At 64.3% G+C, this 15,072-nt stretch overlaps 1 protein-coding gene across 5 annotated transcripts in view; it reads left to right on the forward strand.

Annotated features, from left to right (window-relative positions):
• Nucleotides 1-15,072, forward strand: part of ABR (ABR activator of RhoGEF and GTPase) — a 103,474-nt gene that overhangs the window by 65,122 nt on the left and 23,280 nt on the right. For 4 of the 5 annotated variants that reach the window (XM_073315149.1, XM_073315150.1, XM_073315152.1 and 1 more), the window contains 11 exons: nt 680-740; nt 3,652-3,704; nt 4,358-4,498; nt 5,573-5,694; nt 5,987-6,152; nt 6,480-6,602; nt 6,966-7,041; nt 7,317-7,421; nt 8,698-8,772; nt 9,058-9,155; nt 9,541-9,672. In XM_073315149.1, coding sequence (XP_073171250.1) covers nt 680-740; nt 3,652-3,704; nt 4,358-4,498; nt 5,573-5,694; nt 5,987-6,152; nt 6,480-6,602; nt 6,966-7,041; nt 7,317-7,421; nt 8,698-8,772; nt 9,058-9,155; nt 9,541-9,672 — 1,152 coding nt within the window. The other variant, XM_073315153.1, reaches the window with a different exon arrangement.

Consider the following 15,072-nt stretch of genomic DNA (forward strand, 5'->3'; position numbering starts at 1 on the left):
CGAATGGCAGCCCCCGGCGCTGTCTCAGCTGCCGAGACCCGGCTCCCTGTGCTCCCAGAGGCTGGGCAGGGTGCAGGGATATTCCCTACTGTGTCCAGGCTGTGGGACTCGGGTCTTGGCAGATAGCTCCAGGCTTCCTGGCTAGGAGTTGTGATTACCAGTGTGGAACTGGATTTGAACCCCAAACTCCTCCTGCACAGGGCAGGCCACGGGGACCGGGCTGCTGCAGTGCATTCTGGAGCAGCCTTTCATCATGTCCTCTGGCATTTGCTGTCTCGCCCTGGGGTGCATCGTGTGTGTACTTGGGGTGCAGCAGGACCCCCATGTAGGGTGGGGAGCAGCCCTGCTCCTGCTTTTCCCCTTCTGCAGAGAACGAGCCCCTCTGCCTGGGCCTTTCCTGGAGCTGCAGTAGCTCTGGGGGCCCAGATGACCTGGGCCAGGGCTGGCTACCACCTGGGGGATCTGGCTCTGTTGTAGCATCCACAGCATAGGGCTGGAGCAGGAGCAGCCCTAGGGGCACTTCTGGCCTGTGTGTGCCTGAGTCTGAGGTGGTTTGCTCTGGGACACAACAGAGCCCCCTGCCGAGCCAGCTGGACCGGGCACCTACCCAGAACCCTGGCCCCGTGAGTCCCCAGGCTGCCGCTCCAAGCCTCCTAACGAGCCTCTCTCCTGTGGGCAGGAGCTGAAAGTGAAGGGCCCCAAGGACTCCAAGGAGAGCCACACTTCAGTCACCATGGAAGGTACAGCGTGCATGCGCGGGTGGGGAGGGGGCTCTCCGCCTTTGTCTGCGGCCCCGAGCGCATGCATTATTGATCAGCTCCCGCATGTGAGTGGAAAGCCCTTTGTGTGGCCGTGCGTGGCGCTGATGCTCCCCTCGTTAGGATGCTAGCAACGTCTGGCAGCCCCCTGCCCCCTCCTCCCGCTCCGCCGAGGTGCTGATGCCGTGTTGCAGCCGGGCTGAGCTGCCAAGGGGAGGCAGGGAGCCGGCCACAATGGCCGTGCGGAGACGGGGCTGCCATGGAGATCCTCCTCATTGTCCGGCTCTGCTGTAACTGCACCTACGGTGAGTCGGGGCGTGGGGCAGGGCCTCTGGGGGCGCCGCGACTCCTAGGGGGAATTTAGCCCAGCTTCCGCGGGGCCAAATTGGACAGATGGGCAGCCCGGCCGGGGCTGTTCCCAGTGTGCGCTGCCCCTGGGAGCGGTGCTGCTGGGCCTGGAGGTCTGAGCTGGGGGGTTTCTCCCCCTGGCGCCGTGCTCTGCAGCCTGAAGTTGGTAGTTTCTTTGTTCCGGGCGGTGAAGGGCCACGTTGATTGTGCTCTGCCAGGGCATGTGCAGCCTTGTTCCTGGGAGCGGCAGCAGCCAGGGGAGGATGAGCTTCTGGGGGTGTCGGGGAGAAGCCAGACACCCTCTGTCAGGCATGTGAAATCATCACTGAGCCCGAGGGGCTGGCGAGGTGGAGGGAAGGAGTTGGGGAGGGTCCCATGGCACCCTCGCACAGCGGGGTGGGTCTGTGCCAGGCTGGGCAGGTCTCATTGGCTTGGCTTGGGCTGTCCCAGCTGGCATGTGAGCCGTGAACGTCTGACCTTCACCTGGGGCTAGTGCCGAGCGGGGCTGGCAGTGGGTGCTCTGACTGCAGGGGGGCGTGGTACCTGTCCTGCTCCTGGTTAGGATCTGGCTCCTGCTGGGCCTGGCGCTCTTTCCTTTGGGTGGTGGACACCGTACACACCCCTCCCAGATCACCGCCAATGGAGGGGCTGGAGCAGCAAGTGACAACAGATGGGTCCATTCTTGCCGCTGACTGTGGGAGGCTGGGAGGGGAGTGGCTGGGCCAGCGGGGGCTTTAATGTGCCACTCGGCATGTAGAGAGTCCAGGGGAGATGAGCCACTTGCCCCTAGCTCTTGGCCCTTGTTTCCCCCAGCCAGTGGGGGGAGGGGGTATATTTGGGGTGGGGGGTGCCTTGCTGGGTGTGTGCACGATACCCCCCACACACACACCTGCTCTGGCTTCCTGCTGTTGCAGAGGTGGGGGCACAGCTGCCTGGGAGGGGCCAGCACCTCATCACGCTTACCCGACGTGGAGTCCTTGTCCCAGGGCCGAGAGCAGCCGTGTGCTGGCCCAGACCTGAGCGCCCCCCCCCCCCCCGGCTACCCCACCGGCTGGTCGGATGCCTGAGTCCTAGTGCTTCAGGAAAGGGGAGCAGGTTTCCTTCTCCTCGGGCAGCTCCAAGTGTGTTCTCACAGGCTTTGGGCCAGGAAAAGTGGTTTGAAGGGAAGGGAGAATGCAGTTACATCTGCTCAGGGTATAAATAGACTAGGGAGTCATGCAAGTCACCTGCCAGGCTGGGCTGGGAAGGGGATGGGAGGGGTTTGTGGGAGTCGCGTGCGCACATTCCTTCTGCTAAGAGTGAAAGGCACAAGGGTTTGGAGCCCTCCTGGGCCCTCACACAGTGTGGGGAAGATCAAGCTCTTCATCTCCAATGAATGCTGAGCCCCAAAGGGGTGTGCAGGTTGCAGGGGCAGTTCCCCACCTTCCCCTTTGGAGTCGGGTCCGGCTTGAGCCTCCCCATAAGTCAGGGGTAGCAGCTGCCTGCACCATCCCGTTGTGTCTGGAAACATGTGGGGTCCCACGAGCCAGCATGCTGCTGGTAACTGTGGGAACTCTGCTGGGTCAGTCAGTTTTCCCCCCAAGTCTGGTGGGTCTCGGAGAGAGGGAACCAGAGCCGCTGGCGGGGGAGCTCCAGGGCCGGTGTGGTAACCAAAAGGACCTGGACCTCCTGGAGGTGGCGTGGATTGGGGGCCACAGAGTGCCCAGGGCGGTTTGTCAGCTCCAGGGAGAACAGGACTGTTGTAAAAGGCCAAGGTTCCCCTGGCCGAGTTTCGCAGCCGGACCCCACGTCCAAGGCTGGCTCCGTGCTCGGGACGTGGCTGGCATGGCTCTGTCGGTTCGGGGGCGGCAGGGTTCAGCTGGGACAAGGTCTGCGTGTGGAGAGCGAAGCAGACTGAAAAAGGGGAAACTGATGGGGGAGAAGCGAGAACAGGAAGCAGGCTGGGCTCACAATGCCTAGCCCTGGTGGTGGCGTTCCCTGGTAATACAGGCGAAGCCAGTGCCGGGTACCCTCCCTGTCCCTTGCTGCAGCCCCCTGGCGCGGGGTGGAGCGACACAGCAGGGGCTGCGGGGTCAGCACTGAGGTGCGCTGGTGGGTCAGTGTGCGGGGAAACTCACGGCCCTGGGCTGAGCTGAGTCTGATTCGAGTGTCTTCCCAGATCCTGGCCCCCGCACCACATTCCCAGCCGGTGGCACTAGGAATTCCAGCCTGCCAGGGAATCGAAACTGTCCCGGGCACAGGGCGTGGCCCAGCCCCTGGGACCCATGCAGAGACTCGCACGGCCAGGTGTGAACCCATCTGGATGCCCCCAGGTTTGCTGCAGCCAATGGCTCGCTCTGTGCGGACACACGTGGCCATCTGAGCAAGTGACTGGGGTGGGCTGTGAAGTGCTGGCCTGGCCAGGCCAGGGGCTTGGAACTGCTGATGGTTGGAGACCCCATGTGTGGATGTGGGGGGAGCTGCCTTGCTCAGCTGCCTAGCGAGGGGCTGGGATGGGGCTGAGCTGGGGCAGCCCCTTTCTGATGCTGGCGCCTCTCCCCCACAGCGCTGCTGTACAAGCCCATCGACCGTGTGACGCGGAGCACCTTGGTACTGCATGTGAGTATGGCTCCGGCTTGCCCCTGGGGACACCCCCTGCCCACGCACGGCCACCGCCACTTCCTGCCAGCCCCACCCACCAGAGTCCTAGCATGGGGGCCATGCCAGGGGAACACATTCCAAGGCCCCACTTGGCACTGCCCCAGCTCTCAGGGGGGCACCTGTGCCAGGCTGTGCTCACGTCCTGCTTCCTCTGCTTCCTTCGTCTGTCTGGCACAGGATGTGCCAGGCTCCCCTGTGTCTGGACCCACTGCTTGGATCAGCAGCCTGTGCTGCTGTTCCCCACCACCACCCCCGGAGCGTGCTGGGGCACGGCACCCTGGGGATCCCTTTCCTTCCCTCTGTCCCTGCTGGGGACACTGTCCAGGAACAACCTGCTCCGAGGTGGGTGGTCTTTGCACCTGGAGGGTTAGTCCTGCAGGGGAGGGAGCAGGAAGCTATGGCAGACTAACCCCTCGTGGCCAGGATGGCAGGCCTTGCTCCAAGCTCCTAATGCTGCTGGGTCTCTAGACAGTGGGCTCTGACTTGGAGCGGAGCTTGGTTGGGGGCCCAGTGCTGCCCTAGCAGCTAACCTGCCGCAGTCTGTCCACCCCCACGGCGGGGGGCTCGCTGGTTCTGCCTTGGCTTGCTCACGAGCACCCGCTCCGTTCCAGGACCTTCTCAAACACACGCCAGCTGACCACCCCGACTACCCGCTGCTGCAGGATGCCCTCCGCATCTCCCAGAACTTCCTGTCCAGTATCAATGAGGACATTGACCCGCGGAGGACAGCAGTCACCACACCGAAGGGAGAGGTGAGGCAGGGCTGCTGGGGTGAGCTGCCTCCGACTCTCCTGGTGTGTTAGCAGCAAAGCCACTTCTGCCCAGCCACTGGAATGAAGGCTGGCTGCAGGAGACAGTCTGGCCCATGGAGAAGTAGGGAGATGTGCCTGGCCCCCCCCACCGAGCCAGGTCGGGAGTGTTGCCCTGGGGCCTGCTAGCTCAGCTGGCTGGCCCCAGACCTTAGTGGTGTGTTGGGGCACGTGCTCTGTGAGGGACCTGGGTTCTGGGGTGAGAGCCCTGCATGCGGTCTGTGGTGGGGGCTGGTCCGGTCCGTGCCTGAACCGGATTGCCAGGTGACTGGGACCCATGGTGGGAGGGCCGAGCTGGGGTTGTCTTCCAGCAAGCCCCCTCATGCACCATGGTACGCTGGGCAGGGGCCCAGTCCGTGGGCAGGGCCGCCCTCTGGGGCCGTGGCTTGAGGGACCAAGCAGTTGCCAAACAGGAACCCAGCTGGCATCTCTGATTACTGGGAGAGGGGGGGCTGGGAGGCTTTTGAAGGCTTCCCCCCCACCAGGCGTGGTACAGGAACCTCTCTAGGTCCCATTAAGGGGGTGGAGTGGCTGGGGTGGGGTGGGAGGGTTCACCAGCTGATGGTATGATCCATGAGCTGGCCCAGCCTAGCCGTGGCTGTTGGGGCCCTTCATGTCTTGTGTGGGCCCTCCCCACTGCAGCAATGGGGCTGGCTTCAGCCTGACCTCTCTGTGTCTGGGCTGCCCTTTATCCCTGCCCTGCTGGGGAAACACTGGGCTCTTAGCTGGCTCTTGGGAAGAGACCCTCCAGCTGCAGCCCAGGTCCAGGGTCTGGTGCTGCTCTTCTCTCTGGTCTGAGCCCAGCCAGCCCCACAGGGCCCCTCCTTGGGGCGCCGTCTGTCCCCAGGCCAACTGGGTTTTGTAGCTCACACACACTAGCCATGAGTGGCCGATGGCAGGGCTGCCTCCTCTGGGGAGCTTGGAGGCCTGGCTGCCCCCACGTGCCATCTGGCCTGTGCGCGGGCTGAGGGTCCCGGCCTCCAGCCTCTCCTCACGGCAGGGCCGGCTCTCTCCCAGACGCGGCAGCTGGTGAAGGATGGCTTCCTGGTGGAGCTGTCCGAGGGCTCGCGGAAGCTGCGCCACGTCTTCCTCTTCACCGACGTCGTCCTCTGCGCCAAACTGAAGAAGACCGCCGTGGGGTAAGGCGGGTGCCACCCTGGGCGGGGGGGAGACGGCTGAGGAGGGGGCAGCACCCCCCAAGTGCTGGGGAGGCCCATGCTGCGGGGGTCAGTGCCACATGCCCTGCTGCCTGGAGCAGGGGCCCTGGGGCTGGGCCGAGGGATAGTCTATGCCTGGGCGGGGGGTAGACCTGCAAGGGGCAGGGGCGTGTTGGGTGCTCTGGGGCTCCTGGCCTGGGGCTCCTGGCCTGGCTGCTCTGTGCACAGCAAGGCACGCTGGGGTCATGGGCTCAACCCGGGCGTGTCGCTGCAGGAAGCACCAGCAGTATGACTGCAAGTGGTACGTGCCGCTGGCCGACCTGGTGTTCCTGGCCCCCGAGGAGTCGGAGCCCTGCCCGCAGGTGCACACCATCCCGGACCACGAGCTGGAGGACATGAAGATGAAGATCTCAGCCATCAAGAGCGAGGTGCAGAAGGAGGTGAGCCGGGGGGGTTGGGCTCGCTGGCATGCGGTACTGGGGGGCTGCGCCCGTGCCCAGAGAGGGAGCTCTTGTATTTACTTCTGCTTGGGGGGTGGAGGGGGAAGGTGTCCCCCCCCTCCCCCCCGCTGGGCCCTGGCCAGCTCCCTAAGCTGAGAACTAGTACCCAGCCTGGGGCAGGGCATGGGCCTGCTGTGCCCCCCGGCACCTCCCTGTCTGTGCCCCATCTCCTGGCCTGGCTGGTGCTGGGGGAGGCAGAGGGACTCCTGCATGGATTGTGGATCCCACGTGCTGGCTGACTCCCACTTCTTGCTCTTCCCTCCTCAGAAAGCTGGCAAGGGGCAGAGCCGAGCCATCGAGCGCCTCAAGAAGAAGATGTTTGAAAACGAATTCTGGCTGCTCCTGAACTCCCCCACCATCCCCTTCCGCATCCACAACCGCAACGGGAAGGTAGGGGCCTACCGGCTGTGGGCTCATCGAGAGCTGCTGATGGGGCTAGAGGAGGCTGGAGAGCTGGCCTGGCCAGGACTCTGCTTCCCTCAGCTGGTCACTGTGGGGCTCCTCTGCCGTCCTCAAAGGCACTGCCCTCCCTCGGAAGGAGTGGGGTATCTGTGTGGGGCCGGGGCTCTGAGTGGGGCGATGCACGCTGACCACACGGGGCAGCATCCCTTGTGCTCCCCTCCGGCTGGCCGAGCTGCTCTGTGCGGGCTGGGATCTCTCCCTGCCATGGCTGGTCTGGGGGTGCCCAGTACCTGTGGCATTGCGGGGGCCTCGATTTGCTCAGCTGTCCTGACGCTGTCCCGTCCCTTTCAGAGCTACCTGTTCCTGCTCTCCTCGGACTACGAGAGGTCAGAGTGGAGGGAGGCCATCCAGAAGCTGCAGAAGAAGGGTGAGGCCCTGTGCCGCTGGAGGCCCTGCGGGAGGAGCCTGTCTCTCGGGGCTCTCTGGGGACGTCCTTGGGGTGTGTGCTCGCTGCTGCAAAGCCATTCCTGCCAGGGGTCCAGGCATGCCGCCGCCCTGTACCAGCGTGGGGCCCCACCGTGCCGGTGGCCTTTCTGGGCCGCCCCTTGGGAGGTCCTGCGGTGCACACAGCCCCCTGAGGCCAGCGGCAGCTCACGGGCACCCCTGGCCGCGGCTGCTTACCACCCCCTTCTGATCCCACAGACCTCCAGGCCTTCGTGCTGAGCTCGGTGGAGCTGCAGGTGCTCACGGGGTCCTGCTTCAAGCTGCGCACCGTCCACAACATCCCTGTCACCAGCAACAAGGACGGTGAGTGTCTCCCGCCGGGCCCTGCTCCCTGGCTCCCCCATGGTGCATGCCAGAGCACACACCGTAAATCTCCAACGGGAGGGCGCGTGGGGCCAGCTGCCACCAGCCCTGGTGGTGCCCATGCTCCCACTCTCTGCCTGGGCTCCTGCCTGCTGGCGTCGGCTCAGTTCTGAGCCAAGATCTGTCAGGTTGCGGGGGATAAGTGCAGCGTCCTGGCTAACAGCGGGGCTCTTACAGAGGGGGTTGTGCACTGCGGGACAGGACTCCTGGTTCTGTGGCAGGCTCTGCTGGGCCTCGGGGTAACGGTCTCTGCCTCCTCGGGGTCTGTAAAGCACCCAGGGCTCTGATGCCAGGGCTGTTGGCTCCTGCCCAGTGGTTCTGAGGCTCAGATGGTTGTGGAGTGTCTGTGCCCACTAGGTGGTGCTGTGAGAGCAGAGCAGCACCAGGCCTGGCTTGGGATGGGCTCGCTGGGCAAACGCAGCTGCTCAGAGCCCCATGGCACCACGTGCCTGTCTGGCAGGGGAGGGCCCTGCCTGCTGGGGGCTCAGGCTGGCATGGTGTGCCTGTACCCCCATGATGGGGTGTGGGAATCATGCTGGCCGTTCTGTGGGAACCCATTGCTGCACCCCACCTGGAACATCCTCCCCCTCCATGGGGGCTGTGGACCTGCCCCTCACATGGCCACAGGGGTCACTGCTGCACAGTAAGAGTCTCTGGTCTCCTACCCCCCGGCCCCCATGAGAACACGGGGCACAGCTGGTGTCCGTGGCAGAGATCTGGGCACAGGGCAGCTGTCTTGCTGGGTGGGCGAGAGCCCTGCAGACTCTTGCTGGGTGGGTTTAACTGGTGGTGCTGGGAAGCCAGTTCCGGAGGTGCCCAGTGACTGAAGCCTGGGCATCCTGGCTGGGACAGGTGCAGTGGGCAGCCCTCCAGCAGGGTGCTGCTCACTGCAGGGATGGGAGTAGCATGCCTTGCATTATCCTGGCAGTGAACGTGCCTGTATGCTCCCCTCTGTCCCCACCGCCCCCACTCCTGACCCACAGCCCCCTGCAGCTCCAGCCTACCTGGCTGGGCATGGGCTGGGCGCTAGGGAGGTGAGTGAAGGCTGAGATGCTAGGTGCCGGGCTCGCAAGCCAGGACACTAGCTCCACTGCCGAGGTGAAAGGCTGGGGCCAGGGCTCCCTGCAGCCCCAGTGCCCGGCTAGCAACAGGCCCAGATTCTAGGCCAGCCAGGGCTGTGAGCCCTAACGTACCCTTGTGCTTCTCTCTGCCGCAGATGACGAATCCCCGGGACTCTACGGCTTCCTGCACGTGATCGTCCACTCGGCCAAGGGATTCAAACAGTCTGCCAGTGAGTGTCCGCTCCATGCTGCTGGGTCCTGGCTGAGAGCGGGGCCTAGCCCTGGCCCTGGGGCCTAGCTGTACCCACCCAGGGGTGCAGAGGGCCACTGGAAAGGGGAGAGACCTCTCCTGCTACAGGGTGAGCTGCCTGTGTTCGTGATGGCATCTGCCCTGGGAGCCTGGTGGTGCCAATCCTATTGGGCCCTGGCTGGGGAAGGACTGGGGACTCTGCCCAGGGCCCGTGTGAGCTGAGCATGAATCCCTGGAGCCCTCTGACTCATCTCCTCTTTCCCAGACCTCTACTGCACTCTGGAAGTGGACTCCTTCGGGTACTTTGTCAGCAAAGCAAAGACCAGGGTTTTCCGGGACACGACCGAGCCGCAGTGGAATGAGGTGAATTCGCTGCTAGGGGACTGAGGGGATCCTGCTAGAGCCAGGGAAAGGACAGCACCCCCAACTCCCCTTCCAGCCCTAGGCTGCACCCCCCCGCTCCGCTGGTGCCCCTCAATCCTGACTCGTAGCTATGCCCCTGCTAGTCAAGTCCCAGGCTTCCTTCTCCTCCCCCAGGCCGTTCTTCCCCTTCCTGCTATGCCAGCTCTGGGCTCCCCAGCTCTGCCGCGGCCCCCCCAGAGCCCGGCCGCTGCCGCATGAGGCCAAAGCGCCGTGCGGTCAGACACATGGGCCCAGGCACCATTGCCCAGCCCTGCTGTCTCTGGCCCCTGCTGGGCACGTCTCAGGGCTGCTCCTTGGCTCAGGCGCTGTCCCTCTCGCTCCCCAGGAGTTCGAGATCGAGCTGGAAGGTTCGCAGTCGCTGCGCGTCCTGTGCTACGAGAAGTGCTACGACAAGACCAAGCTCAACAAGGACAACAACGAGATTGTGGATAAGATCATGGGCAAGGGGCAGGTCCAGGTAAGGCTGCAGGGGGGCCTCGGGGCGGCTGGAAAGTCTGTGTCCCCCTGGCCTGGGGCTGGCCTGCCTGTGCCAGAGCAGCTCTCAGGGCTGCAGCAGCAGCAGCACGAGCCTGGCCTCCCCTTGCCCGTCTGGGAATGGTCAAACGGAGAGGCCATGCTGCGATCTGCTTGGTGCTGCTAGGACTCCCCCGCGGGCGCTGTGTCGCTGGCAGAGCCGCTCCCTTCCCTTCCCACCAGACGGGGAACATCCGGTGGGTGGGTTTGTTTCTCTGTCTGGCGCACCGCGGTTCTGTTGGATTCTGGCTCCGAGGCCATCGGCGCTCGCTGGCTGCCCGGCCGGTGGATGCCTGGGGTCAGGCTGAGATGGAAGGTGTGCTGGGCGCCCTCTCCCTGGCGAGCAGGGGCTCTCACGATGCCTGAGACTGAGGGGCGGAGATCTGGCCAGGTCAGGGCTATCTGTGGACTAACGGGTGGGCTGGCTCCAAAGCCGTCTCAGCCCCGGCTGGATCTTGGCTGGCAAGCGTGCTCGGCTCTGGGGGCGGAAGGGGCCGGGAGTAGGGGAGGCCCGGCTGGTGTGGAAGCTGGGTTAGGGTGCTGGGCGGTTCCCCGGGCTCTAATTGTTTCCTTCCTGTCTGGCCCGGCTGTAACGATGCTCCCGGTGGGAGCTGGCTGTGCCGCCCGCCAATGCAGAGGAATGGGGGGGCTGGCAGCTCCCCACATGAGAGGGGACGCTCCCCATGGCGTTCAGAGAGTGTTTGCTGGCTGGGGGCAGGGCAGAAGCTGGGGCTCCAGACTCTGTCCCCTGCCCTGTCCCCTCTGTGCGTCAGTCTCCCCCTGCCAAATGGGGATGTCAGCTGAGAGCGGTGGGGCGACCGGCTGGTGGTCTTCAGGAGCACCCTCCCCAGTCTGCCCGCTGCGGCACCGCCCTACTCCCTGGTGTTGCAGGGTCCTGTGGTGATGCTAAGGCCCAGCTATCGGCCAGGCCCGCACTGGCGGGAGGGGAAGACTCTCACTGTCTGGGCGTGGGGCCAGGGCTGAGCCCACACAGTCGTGGTCCCACCCAGGGTACCCCCTGTGCGATCCGTGCAGAGCTCAGCCCTTCCTGGCTCCTGCTGCTGCCTTCAGTCACTAGCGCTGCTGTTATAGCAACCGGGGTTGCCGGGGCAACTGTCTCTTGGTTGGGTAGGGAGGATGGGGGCTTTGCTGCATCCCCGAGGATGTGCCCCTGGCTCAGCACAGGAGGGGTGTCAGGAGGTGCAGGAAAGGGGGAGTGGCCAGTGTGCCCCCAGGTGTTCTGGGGTGCAGCTGAGGGTGCTGGCTTCAGCCCTGATGTAGGCAGGGTCCCGGTTACCATGGAGACTGTCTCCCTGTGTGGTGATGAGTACTGGGCCCCCGGGCGAGGGGCCAGAGGTGCGTTCAGTGAAGGGAACTTGGCTGTGGGATCGGTGACCCCACTGGCTGGCTGGAGCTGCGCCCTGGTTTCCTTCAGGCTATGCCACAGCACCCCTCTGCTCTTGTAGGAGCTGGGAGGTGGCAAGGGGGCTGGGTCCTAGGTCAGGGCTGGGACTGTAGGGCCAGCGTGGAAAGCTGCCCCTAGGTTCATCCCTCCAGTTATCTGGGCACAGCCCATGTCGAAGCAATAGCACCCATGAAGTTGCTGGCGGATGGCACTCCCCTTGCAGGGTAAAGGCTCTGCTTGTGGGGCTCATGGGTTTTGTGTTAAGGACTTTGTGCTGGGCAGGGTTAGGGGCTTGTGGGGCTCGTGCCGAGCCGCTGGATGGTCCGACACTGCTTCCCCAGGTGGGGTGGTGCCCCCGGGCCAGCCCCCGGAGGGATCAGCGGCTCACAGGCCCTGCAGGCGTTTGTAGAGTCCTGTTGCGGGTCAGCAGCAACGGGGTGCTAGTGGATCTGTACCCAGCTATCAGGCTCCACCAGGCCTCTGTGCTCCCCCCACAGGTGGGGCTGAGTGTTCGAGCCGCCTGCACAATTGCTCTGGAGCCCAGGAGCTGGCAGGGAGGGGAGGTAACTTCCAGCCCCCAACCCCCGGTTCCAGGCCCTCGCCAAGCCAGGGGAGGGGCCGAGTGGCCCTGTGTCCAGCCCCTGGCGCGGGCAGGTTTGCTCAGACAGGCCTGTCGCACAGAGGCAGCAGGGACCCTACAAACCTGCTGCAGTAAATCGGCCTCGTGACCGTGGCAGGGGTGGGTGGCGCATGGCACAAGCAGCTCCTCTCTGTGTGGTGCGGAGCTGCAGCGGGTACGCTCGGCTCATCGGGAGCCAGCCAGCTGCCCTGGGAGGGTGCCACTGGGCTAGTGGCAGGAGGCCGGCTTCCAGTTCCCGGGCAGAACCCAAGACACGAGTCCAGCACAGTAGCTTCCCCTGGCCCTGCTCTTCCCAGCCTGTGGATCACTGCAGCAATTGGGGTTCCCCGGCGCTTTCCTAGGGCTGGCAAGGGGAGGGGCAGGGCCTTGGCTCAGCCGTGCAGGGGCAAAGGGGAGTTGGGTCTCCTGGCAGCTCTGCTAAGCCTGATGTTTGCAGTGGGGGTGTGGTCATAGCCTGAAACCTGCCAGAGGAGCAGTGAGCTGGGGCTGGCTGCCCTGAGCCAGCTGCTTGGGACCTGGTTAATTTGAAAGCCTGGGGGTTGGCTTCCCCCCCCCCCCCCCCGCCTCCACCCCCTCCCCCCATGGCGCAGACTACATGGTGCCTGGGGGTGGCCTGGCCAGCCTGCCAGCTCATCCCTGCTGCCTATCCCTGTGCTCTGGGACTGCTGCTCCAAAGGGCCTGTGTGATTAGCCCCACTCTGCCTGCTCCATGGGAAAGTAGCTGTGCTGGCCAGCCCCTGGGGAGCTGGGGGAGGGAGCAGTGCTGCCGGGAATGGGGGGGAGTGGAGCCAAAAGCCAGCTCAGATGGAGTGCAGGATGGGGCGAGGGACCGAGTTCAAAGCCCTGCTCCACTGTGCCATGTGATTCTCCAGCTTTGAACTGGATTAGCAGCAGGTGAGGGGCTGTTGGCGTCACCCTGGGAATATGCAGGGGGTGGTCAGTAGGAAGGACCGGGGGTCCTGGTGTCTGGAGAACAGCAGGGCCATGCAATAGCCTTGTGTCAACATCCATGATTCACGTGAGCCCAGTCAGGGACATGGGAGCCAGTGCGGGGCCAGGTGCAGGAGCCTGGCCTCCTCTGGAGGAAGAGCACTGCACTGTGTGAACCTTGGGGGCAGAAGTTGCGGGGAGCAGACATGGGCAAGAGGCCCCTGGGCCCAGAGAGTTGAGAGGAGGCCCCTGAAGCCAATCTGCACCCCCACTGTGTCCCCCTCCATCTGCCTGGCCAGCTTCATCCTGGCTGCAGTTAAACTGAACCTGCTGTGTGAGGTTTGGCCACTTGGCTCCAGCCTGGTGCGGCTGAGCCTCTGGGGCATCCCCCTCCTGCCCCCCAAGCATTCAGGGAGTGTCAGAAGGTTTGGGGGTGGGGTATGAGGTGGCTGTCTGGGCCCCGCTCTCCCCTGGGGATAGATCCACCCCAGAGCCAGGCTGTAACCTGATTCTGCTGGAGCCTTATCCCCCTGAGCCAGCTGGAGGGGAATGACTGACACTGGGAGCCTGCTGAGCAGGGGAGAGGCAGGTCCAGGGAGGGACACTCAGCTCTGGGGAGCTGCCCAGTGCCTTCGAATGTGCCCCCAAGGCCCCTGGCAGCCCATGTGCTGCAGGAGCGCTCTGGGTAGCTCTCAGGTTTGCCAGGCAGCTGGAGGCCCTGACCCTGGGGCTGACTGGCTCTCTGGAGACCCTGAAGAGGGAAGGCTTCCTTCCCACAGGCTCCCTGTGGCTCCCGTAATGGCTATTAATGGAGGCCCAGCAATAGCCTCTGCTGACCTGAGTGCAGAGCTTCCCAGCCTGGAATGCTGCCTGCTGGCGCCACCATCCCAGCTTCCTCCGAGAGCCCAGCCTGCGGCCCTAGTACCAGGCAGCTCACATATAGCAGGAGTCCCTGGGCTGGGCCATGCTCACGTGCCTTTGGAAGATCCGGTGTGGGGTGAGCTTGGCTTGCTGCCCAGGAATGATGGGGAGACGGGCAGTCTTCGCGTACGGCATGCCCCACTCTCACTGGCTGCTGTGAATAACCTTGCTGTGTGCCAGGCTTATGGAGGGACCTCCTGGGCAAAAGAGACCCTTGGGCGTAGGAAGAGAGCCGAGGAGGAGCCCGGAGCAGAGCCGTGTGGGCTCAGAAAGCTGCCTGGCTCCCCCAGCACCTGGTGGCCAGGCCAGCCGGGTGGCACTGCTTAGTGCCGCTCTCTGGAGGCGATGGGCGGGGCCCTGTGAGAATGCAGGGGTGGGAGAGCGGTTCGTCCTCGCCATGTCCCCTGGGACCATGGCTCATGCATCAGTCAGATGGCAGTTCGTGCCCTGAGATTGGCATGGAAGGGGGCGGCTGGTGCCAGTGAGGGAGCAGGCTGGGCGTGTGGGGAGTGGCTCTGGGTGGCTGGGCTGACTGCCGCCCAGCCTGGGAGACAACTGGCCAAAGAGCCCGGGACCCAGCTCTGGTATGGCTGGCAGGCGGTCAGCTGTGGCAGAAGGCCAAGGGCTGCCTCTTCCCCCTTGGGGCTTTGAGCCACCCCCCGCAGGCAGCTTCTCTGGCCTGTGGTATCTCTCTCTGACACCCCAGCCTGGGATTTGTGTTCTCCTTTCCCAGTGCACCTTGCTCACTCCAGTCCTGAACTTCCCCTCCCCTGCTCCCAGCTTCCCGCTCTTTTCCCGGCTGGACCCGGTCACCGCGCAGGCCTTGTATCTATGCCAGGCCGGGGGCTCCATGCTGGGTGTGACCCAGCAGAGGTTGCGTCGAGCTCCTCAAGGCCTGGTTCTCGGCCACCGCCTCCCCAGGTGTTTATAGTTTAGCCGACCTGGCCTCTGCGGAGCAAACTCTGAGACGGGAAGTCTGCAATGGGAAGCAGATGTCTGCTCTGGGGACTGGGCCCTCCCCCTCCTGCTGCCCCTGCTTGTGCAGTTGGGTTCATAAATCAGGCCGGGAAATCGTTCAATATGCAAATGTAGCATTTGGGCCTCCTGTCCCTGGGGATGCGCCAGGCCCTGCAGGCAAAATCCATCAGGAATTGATTCCTTCTGGCCGAGACAAACCACCTCCTGCCCTGTAAAAATCAAGGGGGAGGGCAGGTTGGTAAGCCCCTCCCCCACGTGTATCGAAGGGCCAGACTGGGTCAGAGCAAGGGTCCAGCTAGCCCAGTGTCCCATCTTCCAACAGCGGCTGGGGCCAGGTGCATCAGAGGGAATGAACAGAATAGGGCAACTATCTAGGGATCCAGCCCCAGGTTCTGACAGCCAGAAGCAAGGGACACCCAGAGTGTAGAGTTGTGTCCCTGCCCAGCCTGGCTAATGGCCATTGATGGACC

The sequence above is a fragment of the Lepidochelys kempii genome, chromosome 17 (assembly GCF_965140265.1).
Source record: "Lepidochelys kempii isolate rLepKem1 chromosome 17, rLepKem1.hap2, whole genome shotgun sequence".
In the NCBI taxonomy this organism is placed as follows: Eukaryota; Metazoa; Chordata; order Testudines; family Cheloniidae; genus Lepidochelys; species Lepidochelys kempii.